At 45.2% G+C, this 26,319-nt stretch overlaps 2 protein-coding genes across 53 annotated transcripts in view; one reads left to right on the top strand and one right to left on the bottom strand.

The window, feature by feature from the left end:
* Positions 1 to 20,950, top strand: part of NUMB (NUMB endocytic adaptor protein) — a 175,336-nt gene extending 154,386 nt beyond the window's left edge. For 15 of the 50 annotated variants that reach the window (XM_089322316.1, XM_070065238.2, XM_070065235.2 and 12 more), the window contains 5 exons: positions 1,546 to 1,686; positions 7,042 to 7,246; positions 12,161 to 12,454; positions 13,835 to 13,984; positions 18,897 to 20,950. In XM_089322316.1, the coding sequence (XP_089178442.1) occupies positions 1,546 to 1,686; positions 7,042 to 7,246; positions 12,161 to 12,454; positions 13,835 to 13,984; positions 18,897 to 19,612 (1,506 nt within the window). In that variant the 3' untranslated portion in view covers positions 19,613 to 20,950. Of the gene's footprint in view, positions 1 to 1,545; positions 1,687 to 7,041; positions 7,247 to 12,160; positions 12,455 to 13,834; positions 13,985 to 17,483; positions 17,631 to 18,896 lie in introns of all 50 variants that reach the window. The other 35 variants (XM_070065207.2, XM_089322310.1, XM_070065214.2 and 32 more) reach the window with 6 other exon arrangements.
* The window catches only part of PAPLN (papilin, proteoglycan like sulfated glycoprotein), a 44,010-nt gene continuing 25,876 nt past the window's right edge, over positions 8,186 to 26,319 (bottom strand). For 2 of the 3 annotated variants that reach the window (XR_016226576.1, XM_008272099.5), the window contains 2 exons: positions 25,708 to 25,874; positions 22,208 to 23,062 (listed from right to left, as the gene is read on the bottom strand). Coding sequence is in view for 2 of the 3 variants with exons in the window: in XM_008272099.5 (XP_008270321.4) it covers positions 22,887 to 23,062; positions 25,708 to 25,874 (343 nt within the window). In the remaining variant the exon portion in view is untranslated. Of the gene's footprint in view, positions 8,495 to 22,207; positions 23,063 to 25,707; positions 25,875 to 26,319 lie in introns of those variants that run through there. The other variant, XM_089322305.1, reaches the window with a different exon arrangement.

Genomic DNA, 26,319 nt, shown 5'->3' with positions numbered 1-26,319 from the left:
TACTGGACTGAATCTCCCAGAAACAACTACTAACTGAACAGAACAATCCAGTGAATATAGGCACTAGAGAATAACCCAAAGCAGGCAAACTCTGGAGAGAAATTGACACTTGGAAGAAGAAAATGGCACTGGGTGATTTCCCTTTTCACAGCTTCTAGCCTAAGGACAGGCTCTCATCTATGCCCTAAAGGGTAGCAAAAACTCAGTCTTTCTAGCCTGAAAAACCAGGAGACAAGGTTTAAAGCAACAACAGCTACTAAAAAATAAAAAGGAAAGCCGGCGTCGCGGCTCACTAGGCTATTCCTCCACCTGTGGCGCCAGCACACCGGGTTCTAGTCCGGGTCGGGGCGCCAGATTCTGTCCCGGTTGCCCCTCTTCCAGGCCAGCTCTCTGCTGTGGCCCGGGAGTGCAGTGGAGGATGGCCCAAGTGCTTGGGCCCTGCACCCCATGGGAGACCAGGAGAAGCACCTGGCTCCTGCCTTCGGATCAGCGCGATGCGCCGGCTGCGGTGGCCATTGGAGGGTGAACCAACGGCAAAGGAAGACCTTTCTGTCTCTCTCTCTCACTGTCCACTCTACCTGTCAAAAAATAAAAAAATAAATAAAAAGGAGACCTTTGGAGCCCCAAAATCTGTGTATAAATTCTGCCCAAACCTGTGACTCCTTAACCATTCAAGTACAAAGCAGACTCCAAATAGCCCAATTAAGGATATAAAAACAGATTGGAGCTACTGTCCAAAAGAAAACTTTTCATGTGAGTATGATCTAATTAGTTACTTGCTAAAACCCAAAACTAACAGCTCTAAGGAATGTAATAGAATCCAAACTCTCCAAGTTATACTCACAATGTCTACTATGCAATGCAAAATTACTCAGCCTACAAAGAAACAAAAGACTCATTCTCATCAGGATAATTAGAAACCCAACCATGAGTTGACCCATGACCCAGATGTTGAAATTAGCAAAGACTTTAAAGCAAGTATTACAGTAATACTCTTCTAATGAAAAGGAAAATATGCTCTTATTGAATGAAGAGATAGGAAACCTTAGCAGAGAAATAGAAAATATAAAAAAGAACCATGTGGAAATTCTACACCTGAGAAATAGAGTATCTAAAATGAAAATATTTACTAAATGAGACGTTGTTATTTGAAAATGAAGTGCAGAGCAATATATATATATAGTGCTAATTGTGTAAAAAGGTAGTTAGAATATGACTATCCTGTGTATTTGTTTATATTTGCAAATAAGCCAAAATAATTAGATATACTTATTTACATTCATTGTCAAATTGAACATGGAAGAGATCTAAAACTGGAATCAACAAGCTGTGATGAGGTGAAGGAGGCATCTAGGCAGTATGCCTCTTGGGATGTCTCCTAAGTTAAATTCTGAGTACTCAAATTAGTACACGTAGACTGAGCCATTCCATATCCTAGTTGCATCGGATTAGACATTCTGTATTGTCAAATGAACGTCATGTTTATTGAGAAGCTTAAATAACCTCTTATAAGTCCTTTTGTCCTTTCTGCTTCCCATTTTCTAGGACCTCATAGTTGACCAGACAATAGAGAAAGTTTCTTTCTGTGCCCCAGATAGGAACTTTGATAGAGCCTTTTCTTACATATGTCGTGATGGCACCACTCGGCGCTGGATCTGTCACTGCTTCATGGCTGTCAAGGACACGGTGAGCCCAACAACTTGTATTACATTATGAGTATTCTCAGCTGAGCTCCTTCCAGGTTGGTTCAACCAAGCAGTTTCCATTACATTTTTCAATTTATTTATTTTTACTTGGAAGGCAAAGAGGCAGAAATAGATGGACAGAGAAAGATCTTCCCCAAATGCCCACAACAGCTAGGGCTAGACCAAGCCATAGCCAGAAACCTAGAACTCATTCTAGGTCTCCCACATAGGTAATAGGGACCCAACTACTTGAGCCATCACTACTCTCTCAGGGTGTGCCTTAACAGGAAGCTGGAATTGATAGCAGAGCTAGGACACAAACCCAGCCCCTCTGATATGGGATGCTTGCATCCCAAGCTGTATCTTAACCATTGTGCTAAATCCCTGCCCCTCCATTACATTTTCAACAAATACGTGCTGCTAAGGCTGCTCTTGGCAACACCTAAACTAGCCTACTTTCATTTTTTTATTCAAGTAGTTCACACTCTTGGTGTGACCTTGTGATTTGCGAATCACAGAGTAAAATGATTGGCTTGAGATTTAAGATCATTAAAGGAAAGTGCTCTGGTGATAATGATTGTTAAACTTTAATTGATATATTTCATTATTGCAAATATTTCCACAATTTTTAAATGTATTTGCTGACACATCTATGTGGAAGATACTGGTGTTTAGAAAGTGCTTATAATTTATTTGCAAAAAGACTACTACAAATCAAAGAACTGAATTAAAATATATAATTAATTTTAAAATGGAAATAATAAATTATGATAGAACTGTGTTAGAAATTGTTGCATGGTGAAATATTTTTCTTTTAATAGGGAATACCTTTTTTAAAGGTTTATTTATTTATTTGAAAAACAGAGGGACAGAGACAGTTCTTCCATCCACTGGTTCATTCCCCAAATGGCCACAATGGACTAGGCCAGGCCAAAGCCAGGAACCAGGAACTCTATGCAGGTCTCCCACATGGGTGGCAAGGCCTGCAAATACTTGGGCCATCTGCTGCTGCTTTCCCAGGTACATTAGCAGGTAAATTAGCAAGGAGGTGAATGGGAAGCAGAATAGTCGGGACTCGAACCAGCACTCAATGCTAAATCAAGAATAATTTCATCCTTCGTATAAATTACAAATTATTACCTGAAAGACAACTCCCTTAGGTGACAATGATCATAATGCATACAGCATTGAGTATGTAATTTCTGAGTTATTGAAAGTTCAGATAGAAAAAAGCATTTGTAAGGGCCAGCACTGTTTTATAGCAGGTAAAGCTGCTGCCTGCAGTGCCAGCATCCCATATGGGCACCAGTTCAAGTCCCAGCTGCTCCACTTCTGATCCAGCACTCTGCTATGGCCTAGGAAAGCAATGGAAGATGGCCCAAGTCCTTGGGCCCCCGCACCCGCGTGGGAGATCCAGATGAAGCTCCTGGCTTTGGATAGGTACAGCTCCAGCCATTGTGGCCATTTGGGGAGTGAACCAGTGGATGGAAGACATCTCTCTCTCTCTCTCTCTCTCTCTCTCTCTCTCTCTGCCTCTGCCTCTGCCTCTGCCTCTCTCTCTCTGTAACTCTGTCTTTCAGATAACTAAATAAATCTTAAAAAAAAAAAAAAGGCATTTTCTCAATAAAGTTCTTGCCAGTGTTTAGCCTTGGAGAAAAGCACTCTAAAGCTGAGCAAACATGTTTCAAAGCTCTTTAAGACAGTGGTATTAATAAATATTAAGAGCACAGATGCTGATTCAGTTCTGAATTCCAGTCCTGGTTCTGATTCCTATTAGCTTTGAGGTTTGAGACAAGTTACCTAACATTCTCTAAGTATTTTTTTAAGATTTATTTATTTTTTTAAAGATGTATTTATTTACTTGAAAGTCAGTTACACAGAGAGAGAAGGAGAGGCAGACAGAGATCACAGAGGTCTTCCATTCTGCTGGTTCACTCCCCAATTGGCCACAATGGCCAGAGCTGTGCTGATCCAAAGCCAGGGGCCAGGAGCTTCTTCTGGGTCTCCTACATGGGTGCAGGGGCCCAAGGACTTGGATCATCTTCCACTGCTTTCCCAAGCCATAGCAGAGAGCTGGATCGGAAGTGGAGCAGCCAGGACTTGAACCGGTGCCCATATAGGATGCTGGCACTGCAGGTGGCAGCTTTACCCACTATGCCACAGCGCCAGCCCCTCTATAAGTATTATTATCCAGTTCTATCAATGGAAAACTGTGGTAAAGATTAAATTAGTTATACAGCTCAATTCACAATAGCTAAGATGGAATCAATCCAGATATCTGTCAACTGAAGACTGGATAAGGGAATTACGGTTGTATGTACACCATGGAATACTACACAGCACTAAAAAATGAAATTCTGTCATTTGCAACAAAAATGTATATAACTGGAAAACATTACATTTAATGAAATAAGCCAGTCCCAAAAAGACAAACACCTTATGCTTTCCCTAATCTGTGGTAATCAATAGCATACCTAAAAGGCAATCTATAGAAGTGAAATTGACACTTTGAGATGCAATGACTTTGAACAGCCTTTATCTCCATTGTTGAAGAATAGTTCGTTTTGTTTTCATACTGTTTGTTGAACTCTACTTTAGTGTAGGGTTAATCTTATGTGCATAAAGTTAATTGAAAATTAATCTTAGTCAAAAAAAAAATAAGAATGAGGAGAAGGAGGAGGAAGAAGGGTGGGAGTGTGGGTGGGAGGGAGTTATGATGGGAAGAATCACTATTTTCCTAAATTTGTATATACAAAATGCAGGAAGTTTGTATACCTTAAATAAAAGGTTTCTAGGTAAATAAAAAAAAAAGATTCAATTAGGTAATGATTTTTTTTTTTTTTTTTGAGCATTTAATGTAGGGTCTGGCCATTGGCAGTCGCACCAAAAATTTTAACTAATGTTAAAGTTGTTCTTCCTTAGTTTGACACATGTGCTTTTAAAATGAGTTGAAATTATATTTTCTCCACTGTCTCATTGCTAGAAAGCCATAAAGATATGTATTTTGTGATCATTCCACTTAACAAGATCCAGAATTCAGGAGTTTACCTGATACTAATTTTAAAACCATTTTATTTATTTATTTATTTGAAAGAGTTAGAGAGATTATCCATCACTGGTTCACTCTACTGCAACAGCTGGGGCTGGGCTAGGCCAAACCAGGAGCCAAGAACTTCTTCTGGGTTCCCAACGTGAATGCAGGAGCCCAAGGACTTGGGTCATCCTCTGTTGCTCTCTCAGTCATATCAGCAGGGAACTGAATCAGAAACGGAACAGCTGAGATTCAAACCAGTGCCCATTTGGGATGCTGGCACTTCAGACAGTGGCTTAACCTGCTGTGCCATGGTGCCAGCCCCAAAACCATTTTATCATAACAATAGTCTGTATCTCCTAAGTCAGTGTTATACTGTCACAGTCACCTTTGCGACATTTTTTAATTTTTTTTAAAGATTGATTTATTTATATGGAAGGCAGAGTTAGAGAGAGGCAGAGAGAGAGAGAGAGAGAGAGGTCTTCCATCCGCTGGTTCACTCCCCAAATGGGGAGTAGGAGACCCACATGGGAGACCAGGAAGAAGCTCCTGGCTTCGGATAGGCGCAGCTCCGGCCATTGCACCCATCTGGGGAGTGAACCAGCGGATGGAAGACCTCTCTCTCTGTCTCTACCTCTCTCTGTAACTCTGTCTTTCAAATAAATAAAAATAAATGTTTAAAAAAAAAAAACACCATAAAAGTCTCCCTGTTCACAAATATCTTTTCTTGCTATGAATGATTCCAACAGTTATTATACCATTTATACCATTTCTAACTTTTTTATTCCCTAATTAGAAGTATGGTTTAAAACACAGATAACCCTAAAAAAAAAAAAAAAGTACACTGAATATATTAAGTTGACCTTTGTTAATCCAGTGTATCTTCTTAAAGATTTATTTATTTATTTGAAAGAGCTACACAGAGAGAGAAAGAGAGACAGAGAGAGGTCTTCTGTCCACTGGTTCACTCCCTGGTTGGCTGCAATGGCCAGAGCTGCACTGATCTGAAGCCAGGAGCTTCTTCTGAGTCTCCCACGTGGGTGCAGGGGCCCAAAGACTTGGGCCATCCTCCGCTGCTTTCCCAGGCCACAGCAGAAGGCCTGATTGGAAGTGGAGCAGATGGAACTCGAATCGGTGCCCACCCGCTACGCCAGAGTGCTGGCCCCAATCCATTGATCTTTAGCATAGTGTTTGGTTTATGTAAGCTTCCTTTTCCTCCTACACTCAAGTAAATCAGTTTTATCTGTTTAATTTTTAAGTAGAGAGTATAGGTGAAAACATGCTTTCATTTTTGCCTGTGTGTGTTTAGGAGGTAGATTTGAAGATTAGAGAGCACTACAAGAAAATAAGGAAGGTATAAGGAAAAATGTTAAGTTACTGAGGGCCATAAATGGAGAAGGTCCCTTAGAGGGAGAGTATTCAGAAAGGGGAGATGGAAAGCTAAGCTGGGGGCTGTCGCTGTGACAGTGGGTGAAGCCGCCGCCTGCAGTGCCAGCATCCATATTGGCTCTAGTTTGAGTCCCGCTGCTTCACTTCCAATCCAGCTCTCTGCTATGGCCTGGGAAAGCAGTAGACGATGGCCCAAGTCCTTGGGCCCCTGCACCCTTGTGGGAGACCCAAAATACGCTCCTGGCTCCTGGCTTTGGATTGGTGCAGCTTCAGCCATTGCTGCCAGTTGGGAAGTGAACCAGCAGATGGAAGACTTTCTCTCTCTCTCTCTCTCTCTCTAACTCTCTCTAACTCTCTTGCTCTCTGTAACTCTGGCTTTCAAATAAATAAATAAATAAATATTTTCAAAAATTAAAGGAAGGAAAGCTGTCCTTTGTTTGATTCCCTTTTTATCACTGGAGTTTTGTTTTTTTATGAGAAGTTTAAGTTCATGTCTTTTTTCCTAGACATGTTGACCATGTATTTTAGTTCCTGAAGTTGTCCCTGCCTTCCAGTGGTTTCTTAGAAATGCCTGACCAGAGGTCCCACTAAAAGGCAGATAGGGTTTACGTGTCAAAGCTTTGAACCTTGCACGGGGTCTCCTAAGCTACTGGCCAGTGCTAACATGACTTAATAATAAGAAGCTCTCTACGGTTGCTGGCAAAAGCACAGGTTGCTGATAATCACTTCCCTGAGCGTGTAACAGTTAATATACTTGAAGTACCAGAAGCACCATCTAATATAATTTATTCATTTAAATTAATTTGAAATGCTATTATAGTGTAACTTTTAAAGTAGAGTTTGCAATATTTTGCCTTGTATAAAAACAGACTATTTCTACATGATCATTGCTATTGTAACTCTGAAATAAGCTTTTAAAACCTCTGTTCTCTTCAGGGTGAAAGATTGAGCCATGCAGTAGGCTGTGCTTTTGCAGCCTGTCTAGAACGTAAGCAGAAGCGGGAGAAGGAATGTGGAGTAACTGCTACTTTTGATGCCAGTCGGACCACTTTTACAAGAGAAGGATCATTCCGCGTCACAACAGCCACTGAACAAGCAGAAAGAGAAGAGATCATGAAACAAATGCAAGATGCCAAGAAAGGTACAATGTGTTCTACAGTGCATGTTCATGTAATGCAGTTTCTCCCAAAAGATACTCAGAAGGTATCAGGAACAAGTTTTTCATACTCAAAGAGAATTTAGCAATATTTGAAGAACTTAACAACAAGCTGAAAATTTTTCAAAAGTGCCTTCTTTTAAAGTGGCTGGCTTAATAGCTTCAAAAATGCTTACTCTCCATTATAAGCTATGTGGGGAGGCTAAAAATGTAGTTGAAGTTGCAATATGGGATGCTGGCATTATGGTTCAGCAGTTTAGGCAGCCACCTGTGACACCAGTGTTTCATATGAACATGAGTGCAGTCACTGCTCCACTTCCAATCCAGATTCCTGCTAATGTGCCCAGGAAAGCAGCAGAAGATAGCCCGAGTATATGGATCTGTGCCACCCACTTGGGAGACCTAGATGGAGTCCCAGGCTCCAGACTTCTTCCTGGCCCAACCCCAGCAGTTGCAGCCATTTAGGGAAATCTCTCCCTCCTCGTGTGTCTTTCTGTCTGTGTCTGTCTCTCAAACTCTGCATTTCAAATAAATAAATCTTAAAAAAAAAAAGCTACTGCAGTGATATTGTTGCCCTGGCTACATCCTAGAACAAATTTTTAATTCTGTTGCATCTGATCTCTATGAGAAGTAAATGCCATTGAGGACCTACATCTTGAAAAAAGAAGCACAAGTCTCAGGGTGTAGGGCTGTAAACAATCCTCTCACTACAATGGTGGCAGGGATTTAACAGTGATATTGTTTAATACTGAAGTTACTCAGGCATCTGTAAAGTTTGGTTGGGTGTATTTTAGATCTAAATGATAGAGGTTGGGGAAAACATTTCTGCATTCTTGTGACCCAGTATAGCTAGGGTGAAAACCAAAAAAAAAAAAAAAAAAAAAAGTACAAATGGTTCAGTTTAATTAATAGCATTAAGATAAATTTTTTAAAGATTTATTTATTTTATTTGAAAGTCAGAGTTACACAGAAGAGAGGCAGAGAGAAAGAAAGAGAAGTCTTCCATCCGATGGTTCACTCCACAATTGGCCGCAACAGCTGGAGTTGTGCTGATCCGAAGCCAGGAGCCAGAAGCTTCTTCTGGGTCTCCCACGTGGGTGCGGGGGCCCAAGGACTTGGGCCATCGTCTACTGCTTTCCCAGGCCATAGCAGAGAGTTGGATCAGAAGTGGAGCAGCGAAGTCTCAAACTGGCACACATAGGGGGTGCCGGTGCTTCAGGCCAGGGCATTAACCTGAGCATTAATATAAATTTAATAAAAGTATTTATTTTCATCTACTTGAAAGAAAGAGAGAGATAGACATCTTACATCCACTAGTTCATTCCGCAAATGTCCAAAACAGCCAGGAGTAGGCCAGGCTAAAGCCAGAAACCTAGAACTCCATCTGAATCTCCTCTGTGGGTGGCAGGGACTCAAGTACTTGAGCCACCTTCTGCTTCCCAGGATATATTAACAGGAAGCTGGATTGGAGGCAGAGTAGCCAGGACTTGAACCAGCACTGCTTCTGGGATACAGGTGTCCAAGCAGGTGCTTAAGCATCTATGCTCAACACATTCCCCTGAGAATATTTTACAATATGTTTTAGGTTCTAAGCCAGAACTTTGGACATAATACTGACTGACCCAGACAGTTGTAATTATTAAGTCCTTCCTCAAAAGAATAAAATTTGCAAATATTTTAAAAGATTTATTTGAGAGGCAGAGTTATATACAGAAAGAGGGAGAGGGAGAGAGGTCTTCAATACACTGGTTCACTCCCCAAATGGCTGTAACTGCCAGAGCTGGGCCAATCCAAAGCCAAGAGCCGGAAGGTTCTTCCAGGTCTCCCACCTGGGTGCAGGGGCCCAAGCATTTAGGCCATCTTCCAATGTTTTCCCAGGTCATTAGTAGGAAGCTGGATCGGAAGTGGAGCAGTGGGGCCTTGAGCTGCCCCCCATATGAGATGCTGATGCCGTAGGCACTGGCCCTAGATTTATACATTATTATTTGAAATTAACTTATTGATGACTTTTGCTTTATTTCTTATAAACATTTATACCAGGCTACCAAAGAATAATAAGCATCTTGCTAGCTTTACTAGGAAATTTAATCTGCCTGTTATTTAATGTACTTTAGTGCTTTTTGGTTTGGAAGTATATTCTGGGGCCGGTGCTGTGACATAACGGGTAAAGCCACCACCAGCAGTGCTGGCATCTCATGTGGGTGCTGGTTCGAGTCCCAGCTCCTCCACTTCCAATCCAGCTCTCCACTATGGCCTGGGAAGGCAGTAGAGGATGGCCCACGTCCTTGGGCCCCTGTTACCCGTGTAGGAGACCTGGAAGAAGCTCCTAGCTCCTGGCTTCAATCAGTCCAGCTCTGGGTGTTTTGGCCATTTTGGAGAGTGAACCAGCAGATGGGAGACTTGGCTCTCTCTCTGCCTGTGCCTCTCTCTAACTCTGCCTTTCAAATAAATAAATAAAGGTTAAAAAAAGGCTAAAAAAGAAATATACTCTTTTTTTATTCATTTATTTAATACCACCAAATAATACTCTTTGCCACACCCAGCAACTACCAAAGAGATTGAGTCCTGTTATCTACAAAGGATGCTCAACTTCAGGGATAGAGATTCAAACTGGTACCCACAAGGAAGGAGTCTTTTTTTTTTTTTTTTTTTTTTTTTTAAGATTTATTTATTTGAGAGGCAGTCACAGAGAGAGAGAGAGAGAGAGATTGTCCATCTGCTGGTTCACTCCCTAAATGGCTGCAACAGCCTGAGCTGGGCTGATCCAAAGCCAGAAGCCAGGAATTTCTTTTGGGTCTCCCATGTGGGTGCAGGGGCCCAGGAACTTGGGCCATCTTTCACTGCTTTCCCAGGCACATTAGCAGGGAGCTGGATCAGAAATGGAGTGGCCAGGACTTGAACCAGTATCCATATGGGATGCTGGAATTGCAGGCAGCAGCTTAATGCATTACACCACAATACCAGCCTCTGAACCATCACTCTTTAAAGAACTTCACATTAGGAGTTCATAGGAACTGGTTTTTGTAGTTTTTTTAAGAAAAAAGTTTATTTTTATCATGTTTGAAAGGCAAAGAGACATTGAGACAGAAAGATCTTCCATGCACTGGTTCACTCCCCAAATGCCCACAACAGCCAGGTCTGGGACAGCCCAAAGCCAGTAGCCTAGAACTCAGCCTGGATCTCCCATGTAGGAGAGGAGGCAGGACTCAAACTAGGCACTCTGATATGAGATGTGGACATCCAAAGTGGCTACTTATTCCCTGCACCATGGGCCCATTCCTGGGTTTTTTAAAATCTTGTTTAAAGTCTTAATTTGTAAGTTGTTGTGTGAGGATACAAGATCTAATATTTGTGTCTCAGAAAATATGTCATGTGACATGTAGTAGGTTATTAAACTTTTATCTGCCTGAAAACTAGGAGACATTGCTTCTAACTTATCTTTTTCTTTAACATTTATTTTTTTACTTGAGATTCAGAGTTACACAGAGAGAAGACAGCCAGAGAGAGGGAGGGAGGGAGAGAGAGAGGTCTTCCAACCAATGGTTCACTCCCCAGTTGGCCACAACAGCCGTAACTGCATCGATCCGAAGCCAGGAACCAAGAGTTTCTTCCGAGTCTCCCATGTGGGTGCAGGGGCCCAAGGACTTGGGCCATCTTCTGCTATCCCAGGCCATAGCAAAGAGCTGGATTGGAAGTGGAGCAGCCAGGACTAGAACCAGCACCATATGGGATGCCAGCGCTTTAGGCCAGGGCTTTAACCCATTGCGCCACAGCACTGGCCCCTCTAACTTATCTTGTAAAAGTTATTTTGGGGCCAGCACCGCGGCTCACTAGGCTAATCTTCCACCTTGCTGCGCCAGCACACCGGGTTCTAGTCCCGGTCAGGTGCCAGATTCTGTCCCGGTTGCCCCCCTTCCAGGCCAGCTCTCTGCTGTGGCCCGGGAGTGCAGTGGAGGATGGCCCAAGTGCTTGGGCCCTGCACCCCATGGGAGACCAGGAGAAGCACCTGGCTCCTGCCATCGGATCAGTGTGGTGCACCAGCCGCAGCGGCCATTGGAGTGTGAACCAACGGCAAAGGAAGACCTTTCTCTCTGTCTCTCTCTCTCTCTCACTGTCCACTCTGCCTGTCAAAAAAAAAAGTTATTTTGGGGGCTGGTACCGCGGCTCACTTGACTAATCCTCCTTCTGTAGCACTGGTAGCCCAGGTTCTAGTCCCGGTTGGGGTGCCGGATTCTTTCCGGGTTATTCCTCTTCCAGTCCAGCTCTCTGCTGTGGCCCAGGAGGGCGGTGGAGGATGGCCCAAGTGCTTGGGCCCTGCACCCGCATGGGAGACCAGGAGGAGGCACCTGGCTCCTGGCTTCAGATCAGTACAGTGCACCAGCCGTAGCAGCCATTTGGAGAGTGAACCAATGGAAGGAAGACCTTTAAATAAAATTTTTTTTAAAAAAAGAGTTACTGTGGGGCCAGGGCTGTGGTGTAATAGGTTAAGCCTCCACCTGTGGCACCGGCGTCCCATTTGAGTGCCCGTTTGTGCCCTGGCTGCTTCTCTTCCAATCCAGCTCTCTGCTAATGGCCTGGGAAAGCAGTGGAGGATGGCCCAAGTGCTTGGGCCCCTGCATCCATGTGGGGGACCCAGAAGAAGATCCTGGCTTCTGGCTTTGGATTGGCCCAGCTCCAGCTGTTGTGGTCATTTGGGGAATGAACCAGTGGATGGAAGACCTTTCTGTCTGTCTCTCCCTCTCTTTGTAACTCTGCCTCTCAAATAAATAAAGTTTTTTAAAGTGGGGAGAGTTACTGTGAAGGAAATGGGTAAAAGGACCTAGCAGGCTTTTGAGATTAGCTCTCTAAACTCCTAATTATTTGAAGACATTGTTAAGGTCCTCTTTCTGTTTTCTTGAGCTGAAGCAGATAAGACAGTTGTTGGCTCATCAGTGGCCCCTGGCAACACTGCCCCATCTCCGTCCTCTCCCACCTCTCCCACTTCGGATGCCACTTCCTCTCTGGAGATGAACAATCCACATGCCATCCCACGCCGGCATGCCCCGATTGAACAGCTTGCTCGCCAAGGCTCTTTTCGAGGATTTCCTGCTCTTAGCCAGAAGATGTCACCCTTTAAACGCCAGCTATCCCTGCGCATCAACGAGTTGCCTTCCACTATGCAGAGGAAGACTGATTTCCCTATTAAAAATTCAGGTAAAGCAGCATCCACCTGGCTCACCTGGTGCTGTAGCACTGAGGCGTTACCCCTTCCAGTGGAGACAGTCGTCTAATTAACTAGCCACTGCTCTTGCCGAGGCTGGTCAGTGTTTGCATCTTATGTCATTTCTCATTGTGAGAAAACTTAAGGTCCATGGAAGAGGACGGAATCACTAATTTCTCTTCAACAAATAGGTGCTTTATAAATCCATACAGTTAAATAATACTGCCTGCAGAGGTACCAGAAGAAATGGTACATTTCTACATTGTCCTTGTGGCTGGTTGGCTTCACAGGGAGAAAACTCCCTTGTTTAAATCTAAGATCTGTTCCTCAGAGAGAGCGGGCTTGTGTACACATATTCCTTGACTTTCAGAACCACCACACAGGCCTTTGTGCTGCTGCGCCAGCTTCTTATAGCTCTGACCTCATCACATGACCCAGAGCTAAAGTGCCAGATCTGGTCAATGCTTTTATTAGTTCCTGTTTTGCTTCCCTCCAAGAAACATGAAGACATTGCTGTCACAGGATATGACGAAGCTCTGTCTCAATAGGGTACTCTTAGCAATGATGGTATAAAAGTAAAGAGTTAAGTTCTTTGACAGGTAAAACCAGGCCTAAGAACAGCTGAAGTAGATGATTGCTCCAGATACTTCAGTTACCTCCTCTCAAGTCTCCCTGTGGGGCAGATGGAGAACAAAAACTCTTACTCTCTTTTTACAGATGAGCAAAGGTTCAGCTTCCTTGGTGATACAGAAGTATCCCAGAGTTAATATTAAGAACAAAGTCTCTAGAGTCCTTTACCTCAGTTCACTTGTTCATGCCATCATAGTTCATGTACTTGATACCAGAGACTGGAGAAAACTGAAAATGATGCCATTGTCATAGTCTGTTACAGAGAAAAGCACCAAGCATCCACTGGTGCCTTGGACTTTAAGCCATTTTTCCAGTGGAATCACTAAATGGCTGCAGACCAGAACTCAAACCACAGCCTTGGGAAGTGATTGGAAGGCAAACAGGTTGCACATTAGATGCATTCCAGGATGACCCTGCTGGCTGAACATCTTCGCAGAAAAGAAAGAACACCAAATTCCCAACAGTGTCACAAGAAGATATGAAGAAATTGGGAAATTTGCAAGGGAAGAAAATATAGCTTAGTACATTAATTGTTGATGTTTTATACTTTCCCATTGAAAAGCCACTGAAATTATGGTCAGTACAGTTTTTTGAAGCTGCTTTTATAGCCCACCGAACCATTAATGAGCCTTTTCCTTCCACAAAAAAAATGAAATACTTTTCAATGCTAGCTTGTCATACTGTAACATTTTGAGATTATTCCATGTCTTTCTCGCTGGAGCTATTTTCTATTTGTCTTACAGTGCCAGAGGTAGAAGGGGAGGCAGAGAGCATCAGCTCCCTGTGCTCACAGATCACCAGTGCCTTCAGCACACCCTCTGAGGACCCCTTCTCATCTGCTCCAATGACCAAACCAGTGACAGCAGTGGCACCACAATCTCCTGCCTTCCAAGGTTGGTACTTTCTGAGCTGCTCAGCTGTTCAGAAACTTCTAGTGCACTGCTCACTATTAAGCTGAGATCCTGAGCTTCCCAAGAGCTGGCAAGACCCTTTAATCTCCTTGTTTGAGAATGTCTTTGATGCATTGATTTCACTATTCAATGTCTTTATGTTTTGTCTCCCTTCCTGTTTCCCAAGGTGTCTAAGTTTGTTATTTTTGCATGTACATGCCCATCTTTCATCCCATTCTATTAGGACTTTGTCTAGTCCTAACCTACTGCTTTGTTACTTGACTGTTTGGGGTCAGAGTATCAAGCCAGTTTTCTAGAAGCAACAGTCATCAGATTTGGTTCTAGCATTATGCTTGCTTTAGCATGGTGGTTTTCAGCCAGGGCTGAGTCTGCCTCCTCAGGGAAATCTAGCATTCATCGTCTGCAGATGCATCTTGGGAGTTTTGCAAGTTGGAAAGAAAAGTGTTGTCATTAGCATCTGGGTCAAGGCTAGGAATGTGCTAAACATCTTTTAGTGTGCAGGACAGTACCCACAACAGAGAAGGGTCTGGCCCAGCATGTCAGAAGTGCCAAGGTTAAGAGGTCCTGGCTGGGGCTAGCGCCGTAATTCAGCAGGGTAAGCTGCCATCTGAAGCACCAGCATCCCATGTGGGCGCCAGTTCAAGTCCCAGCTCCTCCACTTCTAACCCAGCTCCTTGCTGATGTTCCTGGGAAAGCAGAAGATGGCCCAAGTGCTTGAGCCCCTACTTCCCATGAGAGGGACCAAAATGAATCTCCTGGCTTCAACCTGGCCCAGCCCCAGCTATTGCAGTCATCTGGGGATTGAACCAGTGTGTAGAAGATCTCTGTCTCTCCTCCTCTCCGTAACTCTTACTTTCAAATAAATAAATCTTAAAAAAAAAAAAAAAAAAAAGAATAGGTAGTAGCAGCAGCAGCAACAGTCCAAGCTTACCTAGTCTACCCTATCTGAAGTTCATTTACAAAAAAAAAATAATAATAAAAAATAAACCAACCTTTTTTATTAACTCATTTTACCTTCTATAACAAATACCTTAAAATTTGCCTTTGTGGCATTGAAGAATTTCTACAAGTTGTTTGCAGAGATACTGAACTAACAGTAGTTATTGACTCAGAGGTCTACAAAGGATTTGTTAAATTACACACATCTAGAATATCAGCTTCTATGATTGCTCTTTCTCCATTTCTTTTTTACTTATTTGACAGGTAGAGTTAGAGAGAGAGAGATACAGAGAGAAAGGTATTCCTTCCGTTGGTTCACTGCCCCCCCTCCCCCCCCACGGCCACTATGGCTGGCACTGCGCCGATCCAAAGCCAGGATCCGAAGCCAGGAACCAGGTGCTTCCTCCTGGTCTCCCATGTGGGTGCAGGGCCCAATCACCTGGGCCAACCTCCACTGCCTTCCTGGACCACAGCAGAGAGCTGGACTGGAAGAGGAGCAGTCGGGTCTAGAAGCTGGCGCCCATATGGGATGCCGGCGCCACAGGCAGAGGATTAGCCAAGTGAGCCATGGTGCGGTCCGTCTCCACTTCTTCTGATAGAGAGCTCAGAGGAAGTTCTGCCCTAGAGTACAGTAGCCTGCTCCCACTGCAGGAAGCTACTGCATCCAGGGATCTTTTTTTTTTTTTTATAAACATTTATAGTCATGTCTACCTAATGGCTTTTCATCACCTCTAACAAACATTTATGATACTAATAATAGGCACAACTTTTAAAAAGTTATTTATTTATTTTGAGTTACAGAGAGAGCTCTTCCATCCACTTGTTCCCTCACCAGGTGGCCACAACAGCCAGCGCTAATCCAGTCTAGGTCTCCCATATGAGTGGTAGGGGCCAGGTAATTGGGCCATCATCTAATGTTTCCCCAGACCATTAGCAGGAACTGGTTGGGAAGTGGAGCAGCCAGCACACAAACTGGAATCCATATGGGATGCCGGCATCATGGACAGCAGCCCTACCCACTGTGCCACAGTGACTGAGTACAGCTTATTGAGCACATGGCACAGTGCTTGCCACGTTGTGATAAGGACTCAGGTATCACCTCCTTTGATTCCTCAAGCAGCTCTTTGAGGTGGGTATTCTAGAGAAGAAAAATGAGGCTCAGAGAGGTTAGGTAAATTGCCCAAATCATACAGCCAGAACTTAAATTCAGGTCTTTCTTTTTAAAATTTTTTTTAAATTTTTTAATTTTTTTGACAGACAGAGTGGACAGTGAGAGAGAGAGAGACAGAGAGAAAGGTCTTCCTTTGCCATTGGTTCACACTCCAATGGCTGCAGCGCTGCGGCCGGCGCACCGCGCTGATCCGAAGGCAGAAGCCAGGTGCTTCTCCTGGTCTCCCATGGGGTGCAGGGCCCAAGCACTTGGGCCATCCTCCACTGCACTCCCGGGCCACAGCAGAGAGCTGGCCTGGAAGAGGGGGCAACCAACCGGGACAGAATCCGGCGCCCTGACCGGGACCAGAACCTGGTGTGCTGGCACCGCAGGCGGAGGATTAGCCTAGTGAGCTGTGGCACCAGCCTCAGGTCTTTCTGATCATAGTGCCTGTTAGATTCTACTGACTCTGTATTTACAAGGCCCTGGATGTATAAGATTGAATACAACATGGTCCTTTCCATGCCTTTAAGGGGCTCACAGTCTACAGGGAAGAAGCCCTGAACAAATAGTGCCAACAACATAAGCATAGTTACCTAGTCCTAAAGTGGGATGATTGTGGTGTATGGCAGGGTAAAGTGCTTGTCTGCTGCACACTACACATGATAGAAAGCTGGACTAAGGAGGAAAAACAGAGTAAAAGAAACAAGGGTTAGGAAGCTTTAATAAAAGGAGATGAAGAAAGAATATAGTACTTAGATATCACAGACATCACCAAGGGAAAAAATTCTCAAAAGAGATTATTAATTCGGTAGCCAATTACTGATGTAATAACCAAATGAAAATACCTGCAAAGCTTGTCTTCTCATCTGTTATATGGGGATAATAACAGCCTTAAGAGATTTTTGAGAGAAGTAAACAAGATGGTGCATGTATTCTTAGCATGGTGCCTAGAACATAATAAGGAATCATCATATTTACTCCGTTATTACAGTTGGCATAATTTGACCTTCTGGAAAAGTGTAGAAGAAGGAAATGCTTTTATTTCATTATGCCAAAGGCTAAGTTACATCATAAATAAATTTTTGCTGGTCATGAGAGCAGTTCTGTACAACTTAGAAACTGTAGGTTCATTTCCTGCTTCCTATGCACATATTTTTATCTAACAGCCATTTGACTTTGTTAATGCAACCATGTTAGTTAAAACCTAATTCCTTCTTTACCAAAAAGAATGTGTATCCATTGCAAGACAGCATAAATTTCCCAACATCAACTGTTCTGTCTTGTCTGTTCTACCAGTATTGTACATTTGCCTGACTGACCCAGCTCTAAGGAGTTGCTTGTGAACCCTGCATGAATTAACTCCATTGATGTTGTCTGCTCCCATTGTAGCTAATGGCACTGACTCAGCCTTCCATGTGCTTGCTGCTAAGCCAGCCCATACCGCTCTAGCACCCATAGCATTGCCTGTGCGTGAAACCAACCCTTGGGCCCATGCCCCTGATGCTGCTAACAAGGAAATTACAGCCACACGTTCGGGTAAGGTGGCTACAGATGGTGGTGAGGATTCTGGGATCAGATAACTGAACCTGGTTCTAAAATCAGCCAATTACCTGAATGGGAACTATAGAAATTGTTTTAGGAAAAGTATGTTTCCTCCTAGAGATGAGAAAGGATGGTAAAGGGAGGAACAGAAGAGATTAGGTTAATAGTTCTTAGGGAAATGGAACCAAACCACCCAAAGAACTTTTATGCAGATTTCTGGAACCAACCCCAACAGAGCCCACCACTGACCAGACTGGGTCACGTGCAGACATGAAGACATGCCTGCAGGAAGGGAAGCCCTTGCCTCTTGGAATGGCAGGCCTGGCAAAATGCTACAAAAAGTACTTTTTGCCTTTTTCTGCTTCTTAGTTTCTGTAATGAATATTAACTCTAAAGCCAAAAAGTTGGAGAACAGTAATAAGACATAGGCATTTCACCAGAAAGACAACATAGGTCTGTCTAGAAGCCAGACATGTGTCAGCAAGGTTTGGCTGGACCACTGGTTATTTTCTTTTTGCCCTGTTTGAGCAAAGAGGAATCACCTCAGGCCTATAGAGCATGTGCATGTTAACTTGTGTACTGTGGAGCCGGCGCCGTGGCTCAATAGGCTAATCCTCCACCTTGCGGCGCCGGCACACCAGGTTCTAGTCCCGGTCGGGGCGCCGGATTCTGTCCCGGTTGCCCCTCTTCCAGGCCAGCTCTCTGCTATGGCCAGGGAGTGCAGTGGAGGATGGCCCAGGTGCTTGGGCCCTGCACCCCATGGGAGACCAGGAAAAGCACCTGGATCCTGGATCCTGCCATCGGATCAGCGCGGTGCGCCGGCTGCAGCGGCGGCCATTGGAGGGTGAACCAACGGCAAAGAAAGACCTTTCTCTCTGTCTCTCTCACTGTCCACTCTGCCTGTCAAAAAAAAAAAAAAAAAAAAAAAAAAAAAAAAAAACTTGTGTACTGTGGAGGAGTCATGGCATCAGAGAGGGTTTCTGCCAACAGTCAGCTGCTTTGGCTGGCTGAGGACATTGGAGCCTTATCTAGACAGCTTCTCAGTGTGGCTGACACAATGTCATGATATAATGAGTTCTATTTGTTCTATCACAAAATCTCCTTTGCTGATCACATAGATAATTTCCTCTTACCTAAACCACAACAAGTACATTAGGAGGACTTGTTCCAAATGTTAGGATCATTCAGATACCAAAGTTGTAAGCTAATGAATGAAGCCTCTAATTCTGATTCTTTTGTCTGTTTTCATCTTGTTTCCAGGGACCGAATGGAGTCAATCATCTGGTGCTGCCTCTCCAGGTCTTTTCCAGGCTGGTCACAGACGCACTCCCTCTGAGGCTGACCGCTGGTTAGAAGAGGTGTCGAAGAGTGTCCGGGCTCAGCAGCCCCAGGCCGCGGCTGCCCCTCTGCAGCCAGTTCTCCAGCATCCTCCACCCACTGCCATCTCCCAACCAGCACCACCTTTCCAAGGGAATGCATTCCTTACCTCTCAACCTGTGCCAATGGGTGTGGTCCCACCCCTGCAGCCAGCCTTTGTCCCTGCCCAGACCTATCCTGTGGCCAATGGGATGTCCTATCCGGCCCCTAATGTGCCTGTGGTGGGCATGACTCCCTCCCAGATGGTAGCCAACATGTTTGGCACTGCAGGCCATCCCCAGGCTGTGCTCCCCCATCAGTCACCCAGCTTGGCCAAGCAGCAGACATTCCCGCAGTACGAGTCAAGCAGTGCTACTGCCAGTCCCTTCTTTAAGCCTCCTGCTCAGCACCTCAACGGCTCTGCAGCTTTCAATGGTGTAGACAATGGCAGGTTGGCTTCAGGAGACAAGCACACGGAGATTCCTGCAGGCACCTGTACAGTGGATCCTTTTGAAGCTCAGTGGGCTGCATTAGAAAGCAAGTCCAAGCAGCGTACTAATCCCTCCCCTACCAACCCTTTCTCCAGTGACTTGCAGAAGACATTTGAAATTGAACTTTAAGCAATCTCTATGGTTCATGTATCTTGTCCATACTTAGGCGAAGGGGTAGAAAGGTCAAAGGAGCCTTTGTCTTCCTGATCAGGACACTTTTCACTAACCCCAAAAAGTCCCCAGGAACAAGTCCAGGCACAGAGTACAGTGAGGGATGATTTTGAAAGAAGAGGGGAAAACCATTCCTAGAGAAGCCTGTCTTGGAAGTAGGCTAAAGAAATCAAGGGCGTGCCCTCTGTACCCTCTCCTCCCTCGTGCCCTTACAGATCTCTGGTGGCAGAGAGGCAGAAGTATCTGAATAGAAATCTACATTCAAAGCACATTTACTGGGATATGAAACACAATGGGAAGCAAAACAGTCTCCCTTTTGTTTTCCAGGCCATTCACCTGCCTCCTCTCAGTACTGGTCTGTCTTAGAGACGAGAACAGAGCGTTTGTGCTCTAGCTGGGAACAGAGAGGCTGTGCTGCCAGAATTCCTGGGAGGCCACATCAGCAACTGCCCAGCAGAGCTATACTGTGGGGGTAAAGTTAAGCTTCCATTTTGGGTAACAGAATTAAATATTATAAATATATATATATATATCAAAAAGCCAAAATCTTTATTTTTATGCATTTAGAATATTTTAAATAGTTCTCAATATTAAAAACTTGTATGAGTTGTAAGTAATCTTGCCAAAAGTAAAAGGGTTAGTTGTAAGAAATTGTATATAAGATTGATTTATCATTGATGCCTATTGAAATAAAAAGAGCGTCAGAAGTCACAGATGGATCCCTAGCTTGTTTGAGATTGAATTCATTGTGAGTAGCACGCTGCAGCAACAATCATGCTTGTGACCAACACCGTCACTAGGCTGTAGTTTTAAAGACAGTGAAACAGCAGTATTGTCCTGGTTTTAAAACTGATGAAAATGTAATGTCATTATTTTAATGCAATCAATCTAAATATGCTCTATAGAGAATATTATCTTTTATATATTGCTGCAATTTCCTTATGTTAGTCCTTTAACACTAAGGTGACAATGACATAATCACATCCGTAGAAGGGAATGCAGGTTCCTGTCTTGGTTTGTAATGTCAGTCCTGGTGGGTTTTGTTTTGTCCTTTAAATTTTTTTCCTCCAGGTTTTGTGGGGATGGGAATTCTGGTTTTGGTAGCTTTGTGTGTCCGCTGCCCCCCCTTTTGGTGAGCAGAACGTCCCATTGCCAGCTGACCTCGGGTAATGTGTAATCCCATCTCATTTTTACTTTTGAACGTTGGCCTTACAATCAAATGTAAGTTATATATATATATTTGTACTGATGAGAATTTATAATCTGCTTTAACAAAAATAAATGTTCGTGGTAGAAGCTCTTGCCCATAAAGGGCTGGTGTTTCCCCTTTCCTGTATTGGCAAATGAGTTTACTTTTCTTCTTAATTCTGCTGCTGCTGCAGGTCCCTAGTATTACAGAGTCTTTTATTGGGATTAGTATATCCTTAAAATTTGAATTTTCATTCATACTTTAGGTTTGTTTGATTCTGAGTAGATCTCTCTCAAGTCAGATTCTTGCTGCTCAAAATGTGGTATGAACAGCAGCATGGACTTGATGTGGGAGCTGGTTAGAATCCCAGGCACACCTCAGGGCTTCAAGCAGCGCTTTTCAACCTTGGCCACATGTTAGAATCATCTTGGAAACTTAAAATCCCAATGCCTGTCCTACACACCAGACCAGTTAGAATATGGAGGGAGGGAGCAGCCCCAGCTTCAGGGTTTGTCTTAAGTTCCCAGTATGGGAAAGGATTGAGAACCACAGGTCTAGAGTTTTATTCTCCCTCTAACTTTAAGGCACTGTTCCATGACTAGTTCTGAGCAGGCCACCTGCAACCAGCAGGCCAGCCTCGACTTCCTGAAGTGTGTCTATGTGACAGCAGGTAAAATTCTAGTTTCATTAAACTGAGATGTCCAAGCAAATGGCCTTTATTTCCCAATTTCTATAGCAAAACTAGCAAAGGGGTGCTCCTCAGTATTTTTTATAATAGGCCAAAAAAAAAAAACACCTATGCCCTGACCCGTATTTTCTTTTACTGAATGGAGAAGTAAGCCAAGAAGTATCACTCACCTAGTGACACAATTTGTTTTCCAGATAATGAAAGTCCACCTATCAAAGGTTTGGTCCTATCCAAAATAACTTTACTAGACACTCCTCTGGCGGGTTGGTCGAAGATTGAAAGCTACCGAATCCAAGCCTACTGTTTTGGTATCCCTCTCCTGCTAATGCTGTTTAGTCTGATTTTTCTCTGCTACTTAAGGAGGAGTCTCCACTGCCGCTCTACAGAGCAGGCTGGTGGGCTTCGTGCAGGTGACCCATCACAGCACTTGGTGTGGGTCCAGCTTCCCGCTGGAGGAAGGAGCTCTCCAGTCCTTTGAGCTCAGGTCACAGTGCTCCCTGCGGCTCTTGGTTCTGTGCCCTACGCTGTGTTCCACTTTCTGAGCTCTCCCAGCATCATGCTGATAGCTTTATCCCCATCAGTGCACAGGACTGACTGGCACTACCTAGACAGGTGAGAGAGACTGACCCCACATGAGACAGAGTTGTGGCACAGAATGTAAGACAGCTTCGGAGAGTTCATGGAACATAGAATTTAAAAGTTTATTTTGGTGCCCCAAGAAACTGAAGTCCACACGTAGTTTTTTTATAATATGTACTTTCCATTAACTTTTTGAAGATTCCTTATACTTCCTTGATACAGCAGTTGGCATTCCCCTTATAAGACAAATGTTAACTCAGAATTCATTCCAGGCCTCCCTGGCAAGTTACTTTAAAAGCACAGGAAACTGATTTCTGTCCATCAGTTGAACATCCGTAATTCAAAAATTTTCTGAAGTGACGAAGATTTTTGAGTTTCATCCTGGCACTCAAGAAGTTGCAGTTCAGAGAGTTCGATTTTTTGAGTTAGGGGTGCTCAACTGGGATGGTCTATGCACATGTTCCAGAATCTGAAACGGTTCTGATCCCAACCATCTCCGCCTGTAACAATTACATGGGGACTGCAAAGTGAACTTCACCCTTACCCACAGTCATCCTCTTGACATCTTAGTAGCCTGTGGTTATGGCAGACACAACACACTGCTGAGCACTACATGGGGAGGCCGGTACTGGCTGCTGCTGAGGCTGAACACTGGGCGGGCTTCGAAAGGGCCAGTGTCTCCAGAAGATGACCCCCTTTGCTAGCCAGCCAGGAAGTCCATCTGCCCTTCTCTCCGGCCCTAAGAACTATTTTAGAACCAGGGCTGAAGGGAGCTTTCATCCCTGCTGCCAGACCGGCTGAGCGTGAGGCTGGAACCGTGAACAGCTGGCACAACAGAAGCTGGAGTAATACTCGTTGCCACAGAGCTGGGCCTGCAGGATCAGATCGCAGTTGGCCAGCTCTGGCTGGTCAATGCACTCTGTGCTGGGGTCCCTCGGTTGGGCGGCAGCGGCTGCAGAACATGAGAGAGAGAGAGAGACAAGGAAGCTCTGTATGCTGAAGACCCTTAGTCTGCCATTTCATCTCCTTCAAAGGAAAGCAGCACTGGCACTACCACATTCAAGCCAAAGTTGCCCTGGGACCTCTTCACACCTGCGTGCACCAGCTCTGAGAAGCTGATTCCCGCCCCGTTGTTGGCCTCACTGCAGCATGCAGCGGTCCTCCTTGCTCTTATGCCTGGGCACAGCCCTTCCCAGACTCCCAAATACTGAATGGATGATGAAACATCTCAAGTTAATTCCCTGCCTTTCCTACTGAGACCTGGGACGCTGAATGACAACTGCATCAGCCTGTGGACTGAGGAAGGGCAGGTAGGACCAGCTAAAAGTAGCGTCTTGAGTTAGCGAGAGCTGAGTGAGGTTCTCCCTTTGACTGCTGGCTTCCTCCAACCCCAAGAGTTGTGTGCTTCCAAAATCCCCAGCATTGCAATCACTTGGAAAGATGGGGAGCTAATTTTTCCACTTCCCAGAGAGAGCAGTGCATATTAGCCAAAGTGATAGGAAAATGGTTTTGGAACTGAGGTGCTAAGGAATCCCTTATTGGGATGTATAAGCAGCCTTATGTGTGTTGGAACTCCCTGTTCAGAGTTTCATCCTACTGCTTCATCTTACAACTCAAGTGACATCAGTGAGCTTTTCTAGGACTGACTGTGGCTTCGGCTCGAGCGGCATCTTCCCTAGCATCAGACCTCTAGGGCAAAGCTCCTTTTCATCCTCTTCCCCCTTGCTCACCCAGAGTGTCCCCAAATCAGACGTAAGCAGTGGATGCCCTTAGCAAAGGCTTGCTCTGTGGTACAGCCAGAGCACCACCTATGTGCGTTTACACAAATGGCAAAGCCACTTACGTATATTGTCACTAGAATCCGACCTGAGCTCTTACAGCCCCCGAGTCTGTCACAGCAAGCATTTGGCACCATGGTTGCAAACACGAGCTGTGGAGCCAGACTGCCTGGTTTCAGTCCTGTCTCTGTCGCTCTCCAGCTGGGTATCTGGGGCAAGTTACTGAAGCTCTCTGTGCCTTTGGAGTACTATCTCCAATTCAAATGAAAGAAACAAAGGGATGCGATAAAAACTGAATGAGTTACGCTAAATCAAGCATGTAAAGCAGCTCCTGGGATGCACAGTAACAGGGCTAAAATCCGAGTGCTTAACTCTGCTCTTTTACCCTACAACATAGTTCCCCCTCATTTAAAAAAGTTACACTGGCCATGTTATCCCTACGGTATTTCCAGGTCCTTACTCCACTCTGGGACAAAACAGTCATGAAACTGCAGAGCATGACTGGCCCAAGTCCCACCCTGAAGGTGCTGCCACTGCAATTCCATGCTCTGTGACCCCTGCAAAACCAATGGTGAGAGCAGATCTGCAGCCCGATCAGTGAGGAAATGCAGATGAGAGAGGAGGAGGACAGCTGCTGGGATCGACAGCACTGGCCCGCCGGAGGCCTGGGAAGGGCACACAGCGCTACAGCTGGTCACATGTGAACGTCTGGACCCTCTCAGGAAGTCTGGTCAGTGCGTGCACAGGAGACCAAACCGTGGGACACAGTGGAGGTGAGAAGTAAGGCGAGGGCAACACCGTCATCCCTGCGCACCTGTCCTTCAGGCAGCAAGCATCAGAGCAGCTTTTTGGGGCCCCGAGCCACTGCCCGCTGCAGCTCACAAGCTGAAGGCTACTTGTCTGTTCCAGGCCAAAGCAACATTCCGACCATAGCAGCAGCTGGACAGCTGGGAGGAGGCAGCCAGGCCCCACTCTGTGCACGAGCACGCCCGCTATGGGTTGTGAGGAATCGCAGGGTCCAAATCAGGCCTGAGAGAACCAGGACCAAGGACCCGTGGGAGAGAGGCTGGGAGTGCACCAAGCCCCCTTGCTTCTCTTCCTGGTTCATCTGAACACAGAGCTCCTGCAAGCTGGAACCTCTAACCATGTTTGATCAGTTCCGAGATGCACGTATTTCCACACCTCAGATTGGTCTTTGCTCAGTCGACCATGTTGTCTTAAGCACTGCAGCACTTTTCCTCGGTGGTATGAAAATACTGCATCTTAGAGTGTGATGTCTCTGTTAAATTATAACTTAGCGTGCAGGGGCTGATGAATAAGGCTAAAATATCAAATTACTGAATACACAGAGTCAGAGACCTGGGTTCTAGTCCAGCCAGGCCACCACGTTGCCGTGTAACTGGTGGCTACATCACTTAAGCTCCTTTGTGAAATGGTGATGAGATTCTCTGGTCACATGGTCCAGTGGCCAGGAGGGCTCTTCTACCAAAGGAAAACTTTGCACCCTGACTGGAATGCCTTGATTTATAATATTGAAATTCCGATCGTACTTCACAGTAGAATCAGTAAGCCTGAATGGCAATCCTCAGCGTCTGTTAGGCTGCCCGCACGTGCCCAGCGCAAGCATGTTTCCTTCCTCCTCTTCCTTACTGCGGCCCCCCCGAGCAAGGAGGAAAGCGAGGCCCCTTGCCCCAAGTCACACTACCAGAACGGGCAGAGCCTGCACCACCCCCACCTCCCAGCACACAACCAGTCCTTGAGCGTGAGCAAGGGCGTTGGAGAACACACCCTTCCACCACCACAGACAGGCCGTGCTTACCTGGGGTGACCACCTTCACCTCGGTGCTGCGGCTGACAGCCTGGCTCCCACGGTAGGCACTGCACGTGTAGGAGCCCTCATCCCTGGCCTGCGAGTTACGGATCAGCAGCGTGCCATCTGGGGACTGGTGGACACGGTGACCATCGGCCTGCACCGGCACCCCATTCCTGGAGGGGAGAAGACACTGGGATAGCCATCCTGGGCCTCTGGTCTTCAGGCCCTACAGTGCCTGGGAGACACTAAGGAGAGGCAAACGAGCTATCGCAGGGCCAACAGTCCCTTGCAAGGAAGAGATAGGACAGAAGCACCAAAAAGATCAACACACAATAATTCAAGTAAGATAAAGTCACAAACTAAGCACACTGATCTAAGTCGCTGTAAGTCTGCCTCCTCCCCACAGAGAAGTCCTGCTCCTCATTTTCACAGGCCCTGTGCTGACTGAACTCACGGAAGCCCCAGGCACTCCCTGTCTCCAGGGCACTGGGGCGGCCAGAGGTGCAGACTTAGGGGAGCCTTTCCTGAACCAGATGGTTGGCCAAGGCACTGGGCAGGAGGGGCGGTGGCTGCAGCGGACAGGGAGGGTGACTGGAACACAGATGCTTGAAAGAAGGT

This window comes from Oryctolagus cuniculus, chromosome 20 (genome assembly GCF_051225735.1).
Source record: "Oryctolagus cuniculus isolate XC-2025 breed Fujian yellow rabbit chromosome 20, ASM5122573v1, whole genome shotgun sequence".
NCBI lineage: Eukaryota > Metazoa > Chordata > Mammalia > Lagomorpha > Leporidae > Oryctolagus > Oryctolagus cuniculus.
Note: the sequence above shows the minus strand (reverse complement) of the source record. Positions and strands in the feature narration are given on the sequence as shown.